Source organism: Olea europaea, chromosome 14 (assembly GCF_002742605.1).
Source record: "Olea europaea var. sylvestris chromosome 14, O_europaea_v1, whole genome shotgun sequence".
NCBI classification, from domain to species: Eukaryota; Viridiplantae; Streptophyta; class Magnoliopsida; order Lamiales; family Oleaceae; genus Olea; species Olea europaea.
In genome coordinates this window covers 15197375-15210949 of record NC_036250.1, presented here as the reverse complement: position 1 = coordinate 15210949, position 13575 = coordinate 15197375, and the positions used below count along the sequence as shown (strand labels likewise).

The following is a 13575-nucleotide window of genomic DNA, read 5'->3' as shown; positions in this document are numbered from 1 at the left end:
AATGCTAGTTGCACTACCAATTGTCTTGCTCCATTGGCAAAGGTTTGTTCTCTAATTAGTTGTTTGGCGCACCATGAATGATATTATTTTTTACTGTGCGGAACAGACTCAACATAGATCTAATGCTCGTATGTGACAGGTTCTTAATGACAAGTTTGGTATTGTTGAGGGACTTATGACAACTGTCCACTCTATTACTGGTAAGTGAATCTTTTCCTCGATCGTCGTTTTTTTTGCTTTACATGGGTGTAAACAGAGGTTGATTTTAGTTGATGTCATTCAGCAACTCAGAAGACTGTCGATGGTCCATCAATGAAGGACTGGAGAGGAGGTAGAGCTGCTTCATTCAACATCATTCCTAGTAGCACCGGAGCTGCTAAGGTATGTATTTTATACTATATTTTTTGATATAAACAAAGTTATACTACTAGTAAAGGTATACCTGTCACTTGTGCAAGCGAGTGTAAATGTATACAATATGTGTGGGAGTGTAAATGTATTTTTATAAAAATGTATATGTTCATTATAGAGTCGAATGTCAAACTATGTATATGTCATATGTGCATTGACTTAGTAGAATGGAACAGATATCTCAATATAAGTTGATACATACCATACGTGATTTTATAGGCTGTTGGGAAAGTACTTCCTTCTCTAAATGGAAAGCTTACCGGAATGGCTTTCCGTGTTCCAACTGTTGACGTCTCGGTTGTTGACCTCACTGCAAGGCTTGAAAAGGCAGCATCGTATGATGAAATTAAAGCTGCTATTAAGTAAGGATAAACAAGTTTCTCATAACTCAACCTTATTGTTTGTTTGCTGTACAGCACAAAAATAAAACTGCCTTGTTCCAATCGTTGCTGTCTTAAATCTTCATTTCTCATCTCTTGTTTATGGTTCTGCAGAGCCGAGTCCGAGGGTAAACTAAAAGGGATCCTTGGTTACACTGAAGATGATGTTGTATCAACTGATTTTGTAGGCGATAGCAGGTGAGGAAAATCTATGAACTGTGCCAATCCATTTTTGTGGACAAGTTTTAAATGGTTGTCTATGCTTTTTTCCATTCTAGTTGGCTTCAAACATGTTTTGCTTAAAAGGTTCACTTATAAGTAAGTCTATTTACATGTTAATAAGTTTGAACTAATTAACTTTTTTATTCGTCAAAATTAAAAATAAATAAGTTACATATTTGCCTCTAACGTAAGAGTTACTCTAAAAGTTGACCTTATTCGTGCATTTTTCCAGGTCAAGCATTTTCGATGCCAAGGCAGGAATTGCTCTGAATGGCAACTTTGTGAAGGTTGTATCTTGGTACGACAACGAATGGGGTTACAGGTAAGCATTTTTATAGTTCATGTAAGATAAGTTTTCTAGCTCTATTTATTTTCATATCAACTGCTATAATTATATAATTCTCCATTTGCAGTAACCGTGTTATCGACTTGGTTCGTCACATGGCATCTGTTGCTTGAGATGTTTTCCCATGGATTACACATTGAAGGGAGAATAATTTTTTTACTTAGTAATCAATCTAGTTTGTGCCTTGGTTAGGTGGTTATGGAATAACTGAGATGTTAAATCTCCAAAAACCTTTTCTTTTTCTTTCCTTTTGAAGAGTTTGTAGCAGTGGATTATCTTGGAGTCTAGATCTGTTTGTATTTTACGGATTAGAATTGCAATTGTACCATTAAATCTTTCTGCATTAGTTATATTTTCGAGGACAATAAATCCAACTTCATTCATGAGGCTCACCCCGAACAACGGGGGGGATATGAAAATGGGAGTACGACATTTCCAAGAGGCAATAACATGGCTGCTTTGTTCCCATTTGTACCACTACTCGTTACCTATCTATTGTAACAAATCAATAATGTCAATTAAGGGACAAAATAAAATCAGGCTCAAGATTATGAGCTAATAGAAGCAAGAGTCTCAGAATATTCCAAATGTACACCAGTGGATTGAGCTACCAAACCTTGTTTCCCGGCCACAACTTCAGCATCCTCAGGGGAAAGAAGCTTCACTGTCTTATACATCCATGCGGCATTTGCTCCAAATTAATCTCTAATTATTGACCCAACAAGTCCTCTCTAATATGCACCAGTATTCAATATCAGCTGTCTATCCCCTGGGAGCTCGGTATTAAGAAGAACTTTTCCACTCCACACCACCTCAAGCCAATGGTCATGTCAGGTTGAGGTCATCAACAAAACCATCAGATAAAAACTTAAACACTAGTTCAATGCCTCGTGCTTATGTTGATGAGTTTCCCCTTGTGGTGTTGGGAATCTACTGAAAACGCGCAGCAAAAATTAAACAAAATTTTCAATTCCCACCAAGGATCTGCTTTGTGTTTAGATAGAAATCGTGACATAGGTTGTATCTTTTCTAGATCTGCAAACTCTTTTGTCTTATCTTTGTTCTAGCAATTTGGATCTGTCTCTCATAGCTGTCCAATTGTCCAGCCTCTAACTTGAAGTTGTCGAATGTTTTAAGGACAATAAAATCCTCCCTGAAAGATAATCTTTTTTGCTATAACCACCAAAAGGTCAACTAGAAGTTTAATACAATTGCCATGTAAACCGATAAAAACGATGAAATAAGCAAATAAGGGGGAAAATATATTTTCAATCTGTCCCACAATTAGAATTTTATTTATGCTTCCATTGCATAACAAAAAGGCACCCGAATTGTGCTTCTTCGCTAAAGTTTGGCTTCCAAGCTGAAAGTTATCCGCATTTTTGTAAATCCTTCTTATTTCTCACCTTTTCTAGTTGATTAATGATTTTCTCTTCTGATTGTTCCGCATCAAATTTGTACAATGACTAACATGTGAAATACTTCTTCATATGCAGATAATTTCATTTGATCAAATTGCGGTATAGGCGATCAAATTGCACTACTTACAATGGGACAAATGGACACTCTAAAAATCATCCACAAAGATTGATAAGGTCCGTCTACGATCAAAGTCTCGTTTACCAACAACCGTCAATCTATTAAATCACTATTAATCATAAGTTCAACTCAAAACACATAATTAAGTTGAAGAACGAATGGGTAGGACGTCATATCCTAATCACATACAATAACAAGAGAGCATTAAGCCTCGAAGTTATAAGCAACTTCTTAGAATTTTAGAATTATTAATGAGATGGTATTTCTGTTATTTTAAACAGTGTCCAAAAAATTATTGGGTGTTATTTTTAACATTAAAAATCTACCATCCAAAAGGCTCAATAATTTTGAACCTAAAATTCTAAAAATTGAAAGCAAAATAATTTTCCGCTGCCGGGATTCGAACCCGGATACTGATAAACAATATTATCTGGGATTACCTAGTGCTACAACGGAGCTGTTGATAGTCATCCTGGAAAAGATTTTAAATAGAAATGTGTAATGGAATGGCCGAGTACTGACTTTGGTTTGTTGAGACCTTAATTATGGGTATAAATTGAATAACTATATAATAAAATGGGAACTAAATGAAACTATTCCAATAACATTAAATGGATAAAAATATATTAGGAAAATAGTAAAAGTTTTAACTTTATAGATGCTAAATTTGTCTCACATGAGGAAGTCTTAGGCCCCGTTTGATTGCACGAAAATTTTCATGAAATTTGGAATTCGAATCCCAACTTCCATTTTTAGCCTGTTTGATTGACAAAATTTTCCAAGGAATTGATTTTCATGAATTTCTAGGTACAATACCTTAAAGCGTGATTTTCCACCTTTTATTTTCCTAGGTGTAGGTGGTTTTTGGTTTTCCATATTTTTTTTTTTGCTTTTTTTTAATTGTTGGCAATGGGAACAAATTCTAGGAACAATTTTAAAAGATGATATCCCTGAAATTGATAATTTTCATGTAAAACAAAACCAAACGAACACCAAAAAATACTTTTACTTCAACATTTTTCACGTGAAAAATTATACCAATCAAATACAGTTAATTTACAATTTCCAAGAAAACAATTTCTAGGTAATTCAATTCCTTGAAATTCATTTTCTTTCCACTCAAATTCCATCATCGCAATCAAACAGACCCTTAGTTTATTTAACAATGGTAATATGAAAATTGACAGAAGTGTAGAAAGATAATACCCAATAAGCATAACTCAAGAAAGTGATGCATATAGGAGTTTTCTTTTCCATTTTTCCCCCCCTTTCGTTTTTCTCATTAACAAATGAGAATAAACTTCAATATTTTCCATAGGAAAGATATCTATGTAGATAAGAGTTGGGATAAAAGTTTTTACAATATCCCTATCCAACTAAATTTTTACTTTTGGTTTCGACAAACAAATAATAATAATTGAATAATCTTTTCAGAAAAACATACGAAGAAATATTTCTTTAATTAGTTTATTTCTCTTGACCATTTATCGTTTTTCTTTAGCTAGTCACTAAAACCTCATTTCTTGGTGTCAAAATATAATATGTGGTAGAAAAATGGAAGATCTATTTTCTTGATTTTCCCCTCCCCCACCCCTAAATAATAATAATAATAATAATAATAATAATAATAATAATAATAATCTTGGATATTACCTAATCCTTACTCTGAAACTTTTCGTTTATACCCTGGTGATCTTTTTGTGTGTGATAAATAAAATTTAACCTTCTTAACTAAAATTATTTACATTCATTCTATCATCTTTCAGCCAAAAATAAAAAGAAACAATATGTGAGATTTAGCACAACTGCACAAGTCTCCATAAAGCCTTGTTTCTATGGAACAATATCCAAAGACGACTTCGTTCATATTTTTTTATGTATTGACACACGTCTCTCATTGACTTCTACCCTTAATTGAACAATACTTCCATCCTCCTAGAAATAAACAGAAAAATTGTTGGTTCATGGTAAAATCGCAAATAAGTTTACACGGACAAAAAAGAACAGGTTAAATACATATTGGGTTCCTAAAGTTGCAACAAAATTTCAAGATGGTCCTTGAAGTTTATTTGTTTCTAAACCGGATCACTGAAGTTTCCTAAGTGTTCCAATCTTGTCACCTGTGAGTGATATTAACATCAAATCTCATATGTAGTTGTTAAAACAATCGTGTACTACTTGAGCATTTAGCTTTACTTGGCCCTCGTTAAAATTATAATTTATTTTTCTCTCTTCTGATTTATTATACTTTCTCCAATAAAATAATATACACATAAAAAAAAAAATTCTATTTTAACCACACATTCATTAAAAAATTATTATTCTAAAATATTATTTTCCCAAATTCTCATTATAATTAGGCCAAACAAGAGCTTAATTTTGTCACCATGTAAACTTGAATCTTGCTAATAATGATTTGCGAAGTTAACTCATGCCTGGTTCATATCTAATTCAACATTCGAATTAGAACGGGTTTCAGGGTATCGTCATCCAATTTATAACACATTCAGGCTTGCATGGCAATGAGATTAGTACGTTGTTTCGTTTAAAAAATGTAAACACGGTTTAGTGTTAAGGACTAAGTTGGAAGTGTTCGAAAAATTTATTGACTAATTGGAAGTAAAGAGGAAAAAAAAAAAATACTCTTTAATGGCCACCTTGATATTGCTCTACCACTTTGAGGCAAAATGCATATTTAACCCAAAAATAAACATCTGAAACGAATTTGTTTTTGCATTTATATAAACAATTTTCCCGCAAATTCACTTTCAATAATTCCTTTTAAATTTTTTTTATCTCGCATTTCATTTTGTCATTTGAACTTGTAAGTTCTCCACACCTCTGTTGAAATAAATGATTTAGAAATTTTTTAACCTAAATTTCTACGTTTTGTCCTGCGTTGCAATCTAATTTACGAGGTTCATATTTTACTTTCATCTTTTATTTTTTATGTGATTTCCACTTACGCTGGAAAGTTCTCCTTTATCATTGTAGAATTGGACTTGTCAATGAAAATTTAGCTCAGTTTTTCTTGTCAAATACCATTGAGCATCGTACTATAATTGACAATCTTCATTATCTTTTAATCACATGATCCAAAAATGCCTTTGTTGTTAATAAACTTTCACAAAATATGCATCAGCCAATTACTGACCATTTAACATGTGTTAGCGGCTCTTACAATACTTGTCGATTCTTCTCAGATGTGTCATAAGTGTACCATGATTCCTCTCTTAGTTTACATGCCTTTTCTGATGTTGACTAAGACTAGAGATAAAGAGGAAATTTTCCCAATAGGTAGTTATGATGTTTATATTGGTCGAAATCCAGTATCATGGAGTTCTAAAAAGAAAACTCTTGCCCGATCATCAACTGAGGATGAATATCATTTTGTTGCCAATGCCACTGTCGAGCTCCATTAGATTCTCTATGTAAATTAATTTATTTGAAATATTATGAATGTTGTATGTATATAATTCATGTGGATATTCACCAGATCAAAAGAACGTAAATATTTGACCGAATTACATGTATATCCATGGTAATAAATATGTGATAATTACATAATTTTCAATTATGTGAACATTACGTCCGTCCAAACTACATGAATCTTATAATCATGGAGTGTGGAATTCCAGTAACATTCAGGGAGTACATCATAGAGATATCTCATCTTGGTTTAAAACCAAAGCATTAAAGTTTGAGTTGTCTGATTATTTGCTCATGAATTTGATTTTGATTTCTATTCTTACACAATTCAGTCAATTTAAGGTTAGTCACAACTGTCAAAAAGAGTAGTGGACTCTTGATGAGCTCATTTCTTATTGTGTGCAAGAAAAAGAAAGTTTAAAGTAAGAGAGAATTGAAAGTATTCACTTGGCAAGTACCTCTAAGAACAAGTTAAACAATAAAGAAGCTCCATCTTGTTTTAGCTTAAAAGAAATAGCGAAAGCTTGAAAATGATTAATCATCTGGCTATTACTTTTGTGAAAATCTAGAAAATATGAAGAAGGACTGAACTAAAAACCATGCTTAACGTGTGACGAAAAATACATTTTTCACTTTGATTGTTCTGAGGTTAATTTAGTTTTAGTGCTTGGACACACTCTGTGTATTCGGTGCCACTATACACACAAGTGTATCTAAGCATGGTTGCCTGAACAGCTAAAAGTCAATTGTTGCTTAATGATTCATCTATATGGGCAATGGTAAATCAATTAAAGTTGAGGCTATAGGGGATTTTAGGTTATCATTAAAGACTTGTTATTATTTGAATTTGAAATAGACATTTGTGGTACCTTTCTTTTAAATTGAATGTAGTTTTAATTTCTATATTGGACAAATTCATATACTCTTGTTCGTTTCAAAATAGTCATTTAGTCTATTTCTTAATTCAAATATTTAAATATTGTGGGTACTAGTTCTTTTTCAAGTTATAACAACTTATATTTGCTTAATACGGTTGCCTCTTAAAAGAAACCTTGCATGAAAGTTCAAGTGATATTAAATGTAAATTAACCAATGTGAAATTTGTTTCGTTATGGTACAAGTGTTAGGTCACATCTTTCAAAAGAAAATGAAAAGCTTGTGCCTAAAGTTTGTTTGTTTGGATTTTTTTTTTTTTTTTTGTAGGACATTTCAATTTCACAATGTTGTCAATTGTTGCATGATCCACCACCGCCTCCAATAGATCATTGAAGACCTCGATACAATCTCTCCTTTTACTTTAGAAAAAAAAAATTTATATGTTTATGTGAATGGACAACCTTGCCGAACTATTATGATATTTTGAAATTGTTTCTGAGTTATGAATTGTAACTAGAGAATGTCTCTTTGACCAAGTTGAATTGATTTATCACATATTATATAGGTTGGATCAATGGATATAATATGTTGAATTAGTTGTGCCCACAGGTTGTTACAACTGAAATCAGAATAAAACACAGCCACTAAACCGATGGAAAGAATAGTTTGGGGTGGTTGATCCAATGTTCATAGCTACTTAGATAGGTGTTGATTTCATGCATGTAAATTATTGTGTGAAATGCTGGTGAGATTTAGACAGTAATCGAAATTAGGGGTTTTCTCTCAATTAATCATTGAATAAAGACTTTGCACTAGCTAAAACATGTGTGAAAACTAGCCTGCATTGTTGTGTGCAGCTAATCTAGGTAAATTGGCACTATCCAATACCATTGTTTAATAGGTGATCTACAAGGGAAGAAGGCTGCCTGTAATGTAAAGTAAAAACTACCTTCGATGACCAACGGACAGATCCAAAAAATAGAAGAAGGAACACTATGAAAAAACCAAAATAAAACATAAGGGTGTTGAAGAAGTGGGAAAACAACTATAAACAATGTGTTTGCCCAACTAAGCCTTGGTTGCTTTTTTGAGAGTTATATTTCTAATGAGGTTATTAGCATAAGTGGAGCTTGAAGGTTGAGATATTCAATCTCAAGGAGAATTATCACTTATTGAGGTAAATACTTTCATTGGTAAAATCTCAATCAAACTTAAGCAGAAAAGTTAAGAGTATTGAGAGAAATCAACCTTAGAATAAACACCCTAGATCAGTGATTGAAAAACAAGTTTTGAGGAGTGCGTCTCACAAGAGAAGATAGAAATAATAGACCATTGGGGGTTAAGATTGGACCAACTCGAATTATTATGTGATTGAATTGATTATGCACACACACATTGATCGAACATTGAAAAAGTTAAACTATATTTCGGTAACAAACCTTGGAAGCTTTTTGTGTGTTACTTGAGTAGCTTCAAAATCTGAGGTAAATGCGATAGCTCTTTAAATTGATAATTGTTGTTAGCCCGTTGAATAAATAATCTTGCTCGGGACGAAAAAATGTTTAAGTTTGGGATAATTCATGAGTATTTTTTACCTATTTATTCATGCTTTTAATGTTGATAAATTATGATTTATTTGAGCGAATTTCTATCTAATTATGTGAAATTATGTGATTTGTATGAAAAGATCGAGGATGAGCTCAAACCTTGCAAAAGGTGGTGGTTTTAAACTTAATTTTAGATTGATTCGAGCACTTGAAAATCATCTAGTGCTGCAATCAATCGATTGAAAGAAGTGTAGGAGCAATTGGGTGAGATACATGAGATTTGGGAAGAAAAATTGACATTAGAAAACTTTCAATACTAAATCGTAAGCTTTTGTAAATCAAAATTTTATGAATTTGGAAGGATGAGGGCCAACTATATAGAATTCAAAGTGAAGCTCTACCTTGTAAATTAAAAATTAAAGAAGGAAAAATTGGAATGAAATAAGAAATTTGGACAGCAAAATGGAAGAATTCAAATGTTGGACGAACATTGCAATTTTTGAAGTTACAGCCTTGGCTTGCTAACTAGTGGCCTACCTGTTGCTGCTTGGAGTTTCAGACCACGACCGGTTTTGTTGGGGGCACAGTTTGCATTTTTTATATTTTCTTATTTCCTATTATCCTTTTTAAGAGTTTTTCTTTCATGGGAACTCTTATTTTAAGTATAGTATTGTATAAAGACCTAATCTAGATGAAAAGAATCCTTATGTTTTGAGAATTAGAGAGATAACACAAGGAAGAAAAGGATGAACAAGAAATTAAAACTGAGGGTTTGGACACATTGATCTCAGTTCAACATTCATCCAATTCTCTATATCTTGATTTGAAACTCGGTGATGTACTTTATAATTAATATTTACCTTTTTTTTTCATCTAGTGTGCGCATTTAATTAGGGTGAACAAGATAGTTTAATAATAACCTTTAATTCAAATTTCAAGATTCCAGTTCTAAATTTGTGTACGTTGATTTTATTTGTGGTGTTTTAATGCTTGAATTACTTGGCCAATAATTTAACAATCTTGTGAATTTATAATTAGTCGAGAGGTGAGCTACAGATTAGACTACATAATACAATTTGAGAACTAATATAAAATTGTAGAGATACATTTCCGAGTTAATGCAATTGTTACAAAGATTATTAGAGATTTAAAGCATTTAACTAAGTTGTATCTTAATTCACATAGAGCTATAGGATTGACTTTGTTAAATAAAATTAATTTGAACTTGAGAGAAGTAAATTGAAATGTTCGAAGAATTTGACCGAAAACGACATTGCGTAAAGAATCTTGATTAGAGAAATAAATGTGATAATAAATGAAATTGTGCGCCCTAATCTCTCATTCATACTTAGAACTCTAATTCAATTATTGTGTATATTCCGATAACATCAAGTTATTTAGTAAAATTTAAATCAACAATCAACAAACCATAATTTTTTTTTATCATCAAATAGAAATGAAAATAGTAACTTAGGAATAAACGATTATCCGAATTCAAAAGTCCACTATATTACTTGTTCGATATCATACACTTGAGATAGGAAAAATGCAACATTCTTTTATACAAATTGTGAAAATAGCTAGCAGCAAAATTTTTAATACTCTTCATTTTCAATCATCCATCATATGCTTCAATTGGACAAATTCTTAGTTTTTTTGTGCCTTTTGCTGACTAGAGTGTGAGTAAGACTTGTAAATGTGCATTATCTATCCCACTTAATTGGAGTCAGTCTTCTTTGAGCACATATTTATTTTTGATAAATTAATCGTGCATGGTACATTTGTGTTTTGAATAATTAGATTGTTTTTGTTTGATGAAGTATTGATGGTAAGGAAAAGGCTATTGAAATACTTTTGCTATGATCATAAATGAATATTTGCCAATGAAAAAGGAATGGATACACAATTCTTGAAAGAAAAAAAAATGATGCTAAGTGCACAATATATGGCGCATTATATTAGATTGAAGGCAATTTGTTACAGCACAAAAACGTGATTATCAGGCTCAAAGTAATAATTGAACGAGGTATGAATATTATTATTAGTAAATAATTTGCATTTAACATTACTTTTTCAAGCAATTTAATTGATTAATATTATCTTATCAATATTTTTTTGAAGTAGGGCAAGAAGAAGAAGAAAAAGAAGAAGCAGGCAAATGAAAAAATGATAAGTATCTTATGGCTAAGGCATAGAATTGGAGGAGAATTAGAGAAATGGAAATTGCAGTGGGCATAGAATTGGACTGAAAACTAGAGAAAAAGAAATTGAAACGGCATAGAATTGAACCAAAAATTAGAGAAAACAAATGGTGGTGACATAGAATTGGATAATGAGAAAAGAAGCTGCTTTGTAAACTAATTGATGTCATCCAATGAGGGCCACGAATTTCCAAGGGTTCAGAACGAGTTGAGAAGAAGTTTATGTCAAATACGAGACCAATTAGAGTCAACAAAGCCATGCAATTACTTGATTGAGTTATGGAGTTCAAAATGTTGAAGTTAACAAGCCAAATGACAACTTATATGTTGGTCATGAAGGCAAACTCATGTTTGGTGCGTTGGATTCAAAGTTTTGGAAGATATATGGAAAAACGAGTAATATGGATTAAAACAGGTATAATTTTTAGCTCGAGTGTAGAATTTTCACCTATGAGTACAATCTGGAATCGTTAAAAAATTCTGCACAGGGAGAAAGAGGTGTTGCATAGTATAAAAAATCATAAGACCTCATGGTAGCGTGCAGAGAAAAACTAGAAGCTGATGAAATGTTCCATGTGGTAGCATGGTATACTTCCGGAAGGAAAAATTCCCTTTTCGCGCAAGAATCCTACTTTGGTTAAAAAACTTATTTTGGTAACTTTTATGATTCTAGGACTCTTTAATTTCGTTTTTACCATATTTTTAGAGTTTAGTATAAATAGGATCTTTCATTATTCATTGTAATCATATGCGTTTTGATATTGAGAATTTATTCGAGAGGCTTGTTGCTTCCAAATCTATTGTTCTTTTAGAACAATTCGAACTTATCAAGATTAACAATCTTGTAACGTTCACAAATCCGGGTGATATTCATAAATTGTATAATCAAGAGGTTGGTAATTTATTCTATTATTGGTTGGTTCATCGTTTGTGGGTTAAATCCAAAATCTTGGTTCATTTGGCATTCTTGGGAATTGATTTCAATCTCGTGTGGGTTTCGTAGCCACCGCCGTTACACGGGTTCACATTGATTGGTATCAGAGCTTAGGCTCAAAAATTAGGGTTATATCTTACCTTTTTATTTTGTTGAGTCTTTTGTTCTTGTTTTTCATAGTTCTTTGTGTACTTCGTATTTTTCAATTTTGTTGGGTCTCAATACATAAAAAAATCCCATCAAAATTTCAAAAGTTGTTTTTGGTCTAATGTAACGTCCAAATCAACTTTCGTCTGTTTCGTTGGTGTTATAGTCAATTTTTCTATCTAAGAGTCCCCAAAAAAAACCGAAATTTGTTAAAAAATAAAAGAGAGAGAGAAAGAGAGAGAGAGAGAACTATTGTTTGGTTATTTGGAAATTTGTCAATCAATTTTACTTTCATTTCAAATTTGATTTTTTTTGTCCACTCCAGTTCAAAAACTTCAAGAATACTTTCTTGGATTTTCATAGTTTCCTTTTGAGTTTTTTGTCCAATTCCTTGAGGCTTTTAAAAATTTACGAGTCTCCGACACATCCAATTGAGTTTCCACGAGAATTGTCAGGATTGAGTTTGAATTGTTCTTGAATCAATTGATTGAAGCATTGAGTGGAAAAGGGCTGCGTGGTGAGATCACTTAAGGATAAAAGTTGAAAATTGAGTGATTCCCGAGTGACATACAAGTGAGGCAGAGATACTTTAGAATTTAGGATGTTTGACAAGGAAGGATCAAACTCAAGCAGGATTGGTGATCAAACAAATATGCATGACGATGTAATGTAGCTGTTTGAGAGGCTATCAGGATCTGGACAAATTGCTTCTCAGTGTCCAAACAAACGAGCTATGATCTTGAGTGCCAATGGGAAAGCAGTGAGTGACGGTGATGGAGATGGGATGCCCGAACTAGAGGATGCTAATAGTGGTAGAATATAGAGTAGAAAGGGAAACACTAGTGGTGATGCGTGCACTCAACACACAAATCAAGGTAGATGTAGAGGAGCAGCAATGGGAGAATATCTTTCATACTAGATGCCATGTAGAGAACAAGGTATGTAGTTTGATAATCGATGGAGGTTGTTGCACTGATATATCTAGTACCGTACTTGTTGAGAAGTTAGGTTTGATTACTATAAAACACCCTAGAACTTACAAATTACGGTGGTTGGATGATTGTGAAAAAATTAAGGTGAATAAGAGAGTGCTAGTTAACATTTCAATTGGGCGGTATAAAGATGAAGTGTTGTGTGATGTTATTCCTATGCATGCTGGGCATATATTGTTGGGTAGGCCGTGGCAGTATGATAAGAAGGTGAAGCATGACGGGTGTTAAAATAGGTATAGCTTTGACAAAGATGGGAAGTCTATTATGCTTGTACTGTTGACACCATAACAGGTCTATGAAAACCAACTGAAATTGAGAGGCAAGGAAGGAAGAAAGAGTAAAGAGAGACAAAATGAGAGCTCGAGAGAAAATGACGAGGTGGCTGAGTGTGAGAGAAATAGAGTTGAGCCACAAGAGAGAGAAAAAAAGAGAGTCTTCTGAGCCGAGAGAAAATCAGAAGTGAGTTTTTAAGCAAAAAAGAAGGAGGTTTAGAGTGATTCAGTGAGGACTAACAAATTCCTCCCCAGTTTGAATATCTCTTTGATGTAGGA

The 13575-nt window shown here is 32.7% G+C and overlaps 1 protein-coding gene across 1 annotated transcript; it reads left to right on the top strand.

Annotated features, from left to right (window-relative positions):
• The first annotated feature begins 6 nt into the window (after nucleotides 1–6).
• LOC111409284 (glyceraldehyde-3-phosphate dehydrogenase, cytosolic) lies at nucleotides 7–1742 on the top strand. The gene is made up of 7 exons (XM_023039303.1): nucleotides 7–42; nucleotides 140–200; nucleotides 284–381; nucleotides 631–773; nucleotides 906–989; nucleotides 1246–1335; nucleotides 1427–1742. Exons 2-7 carry the CDS (start codon nucleotides 176–178, stop codon nucleotides 1470–1472), a joined length of 486 nt encoding a protein of 161 aa, XP_022895071.1. The 5' UTR covers nucleotides 7–42; nucleotides 140–175; the 3' UTR covers nucleotides 1473–1742.
• Nucleotides 1743–13575: the final 11833 nt, after the last annotated feature.

Coding starts and splice junctions, on each gene's coding strand:
- LOC111409284 (XM_023039303.1), top strand. CDS start 176: ATGACAACTGTCCACTCTATTACTG. Junction 990..1,245: donor GATTTTGTAGGCGATAGCAG/GTGAGGAAAATC, acceptor GCATTTTTCCAG/GTCAAGCATTTTCGATGCCA. Junction 1,336..1,426: donor GACAACGAATGGGGTTACAG/GTAAGCATTTTT, acceptor CTCCATTTGCAG/TAACCGTGTTATCGACTTGG.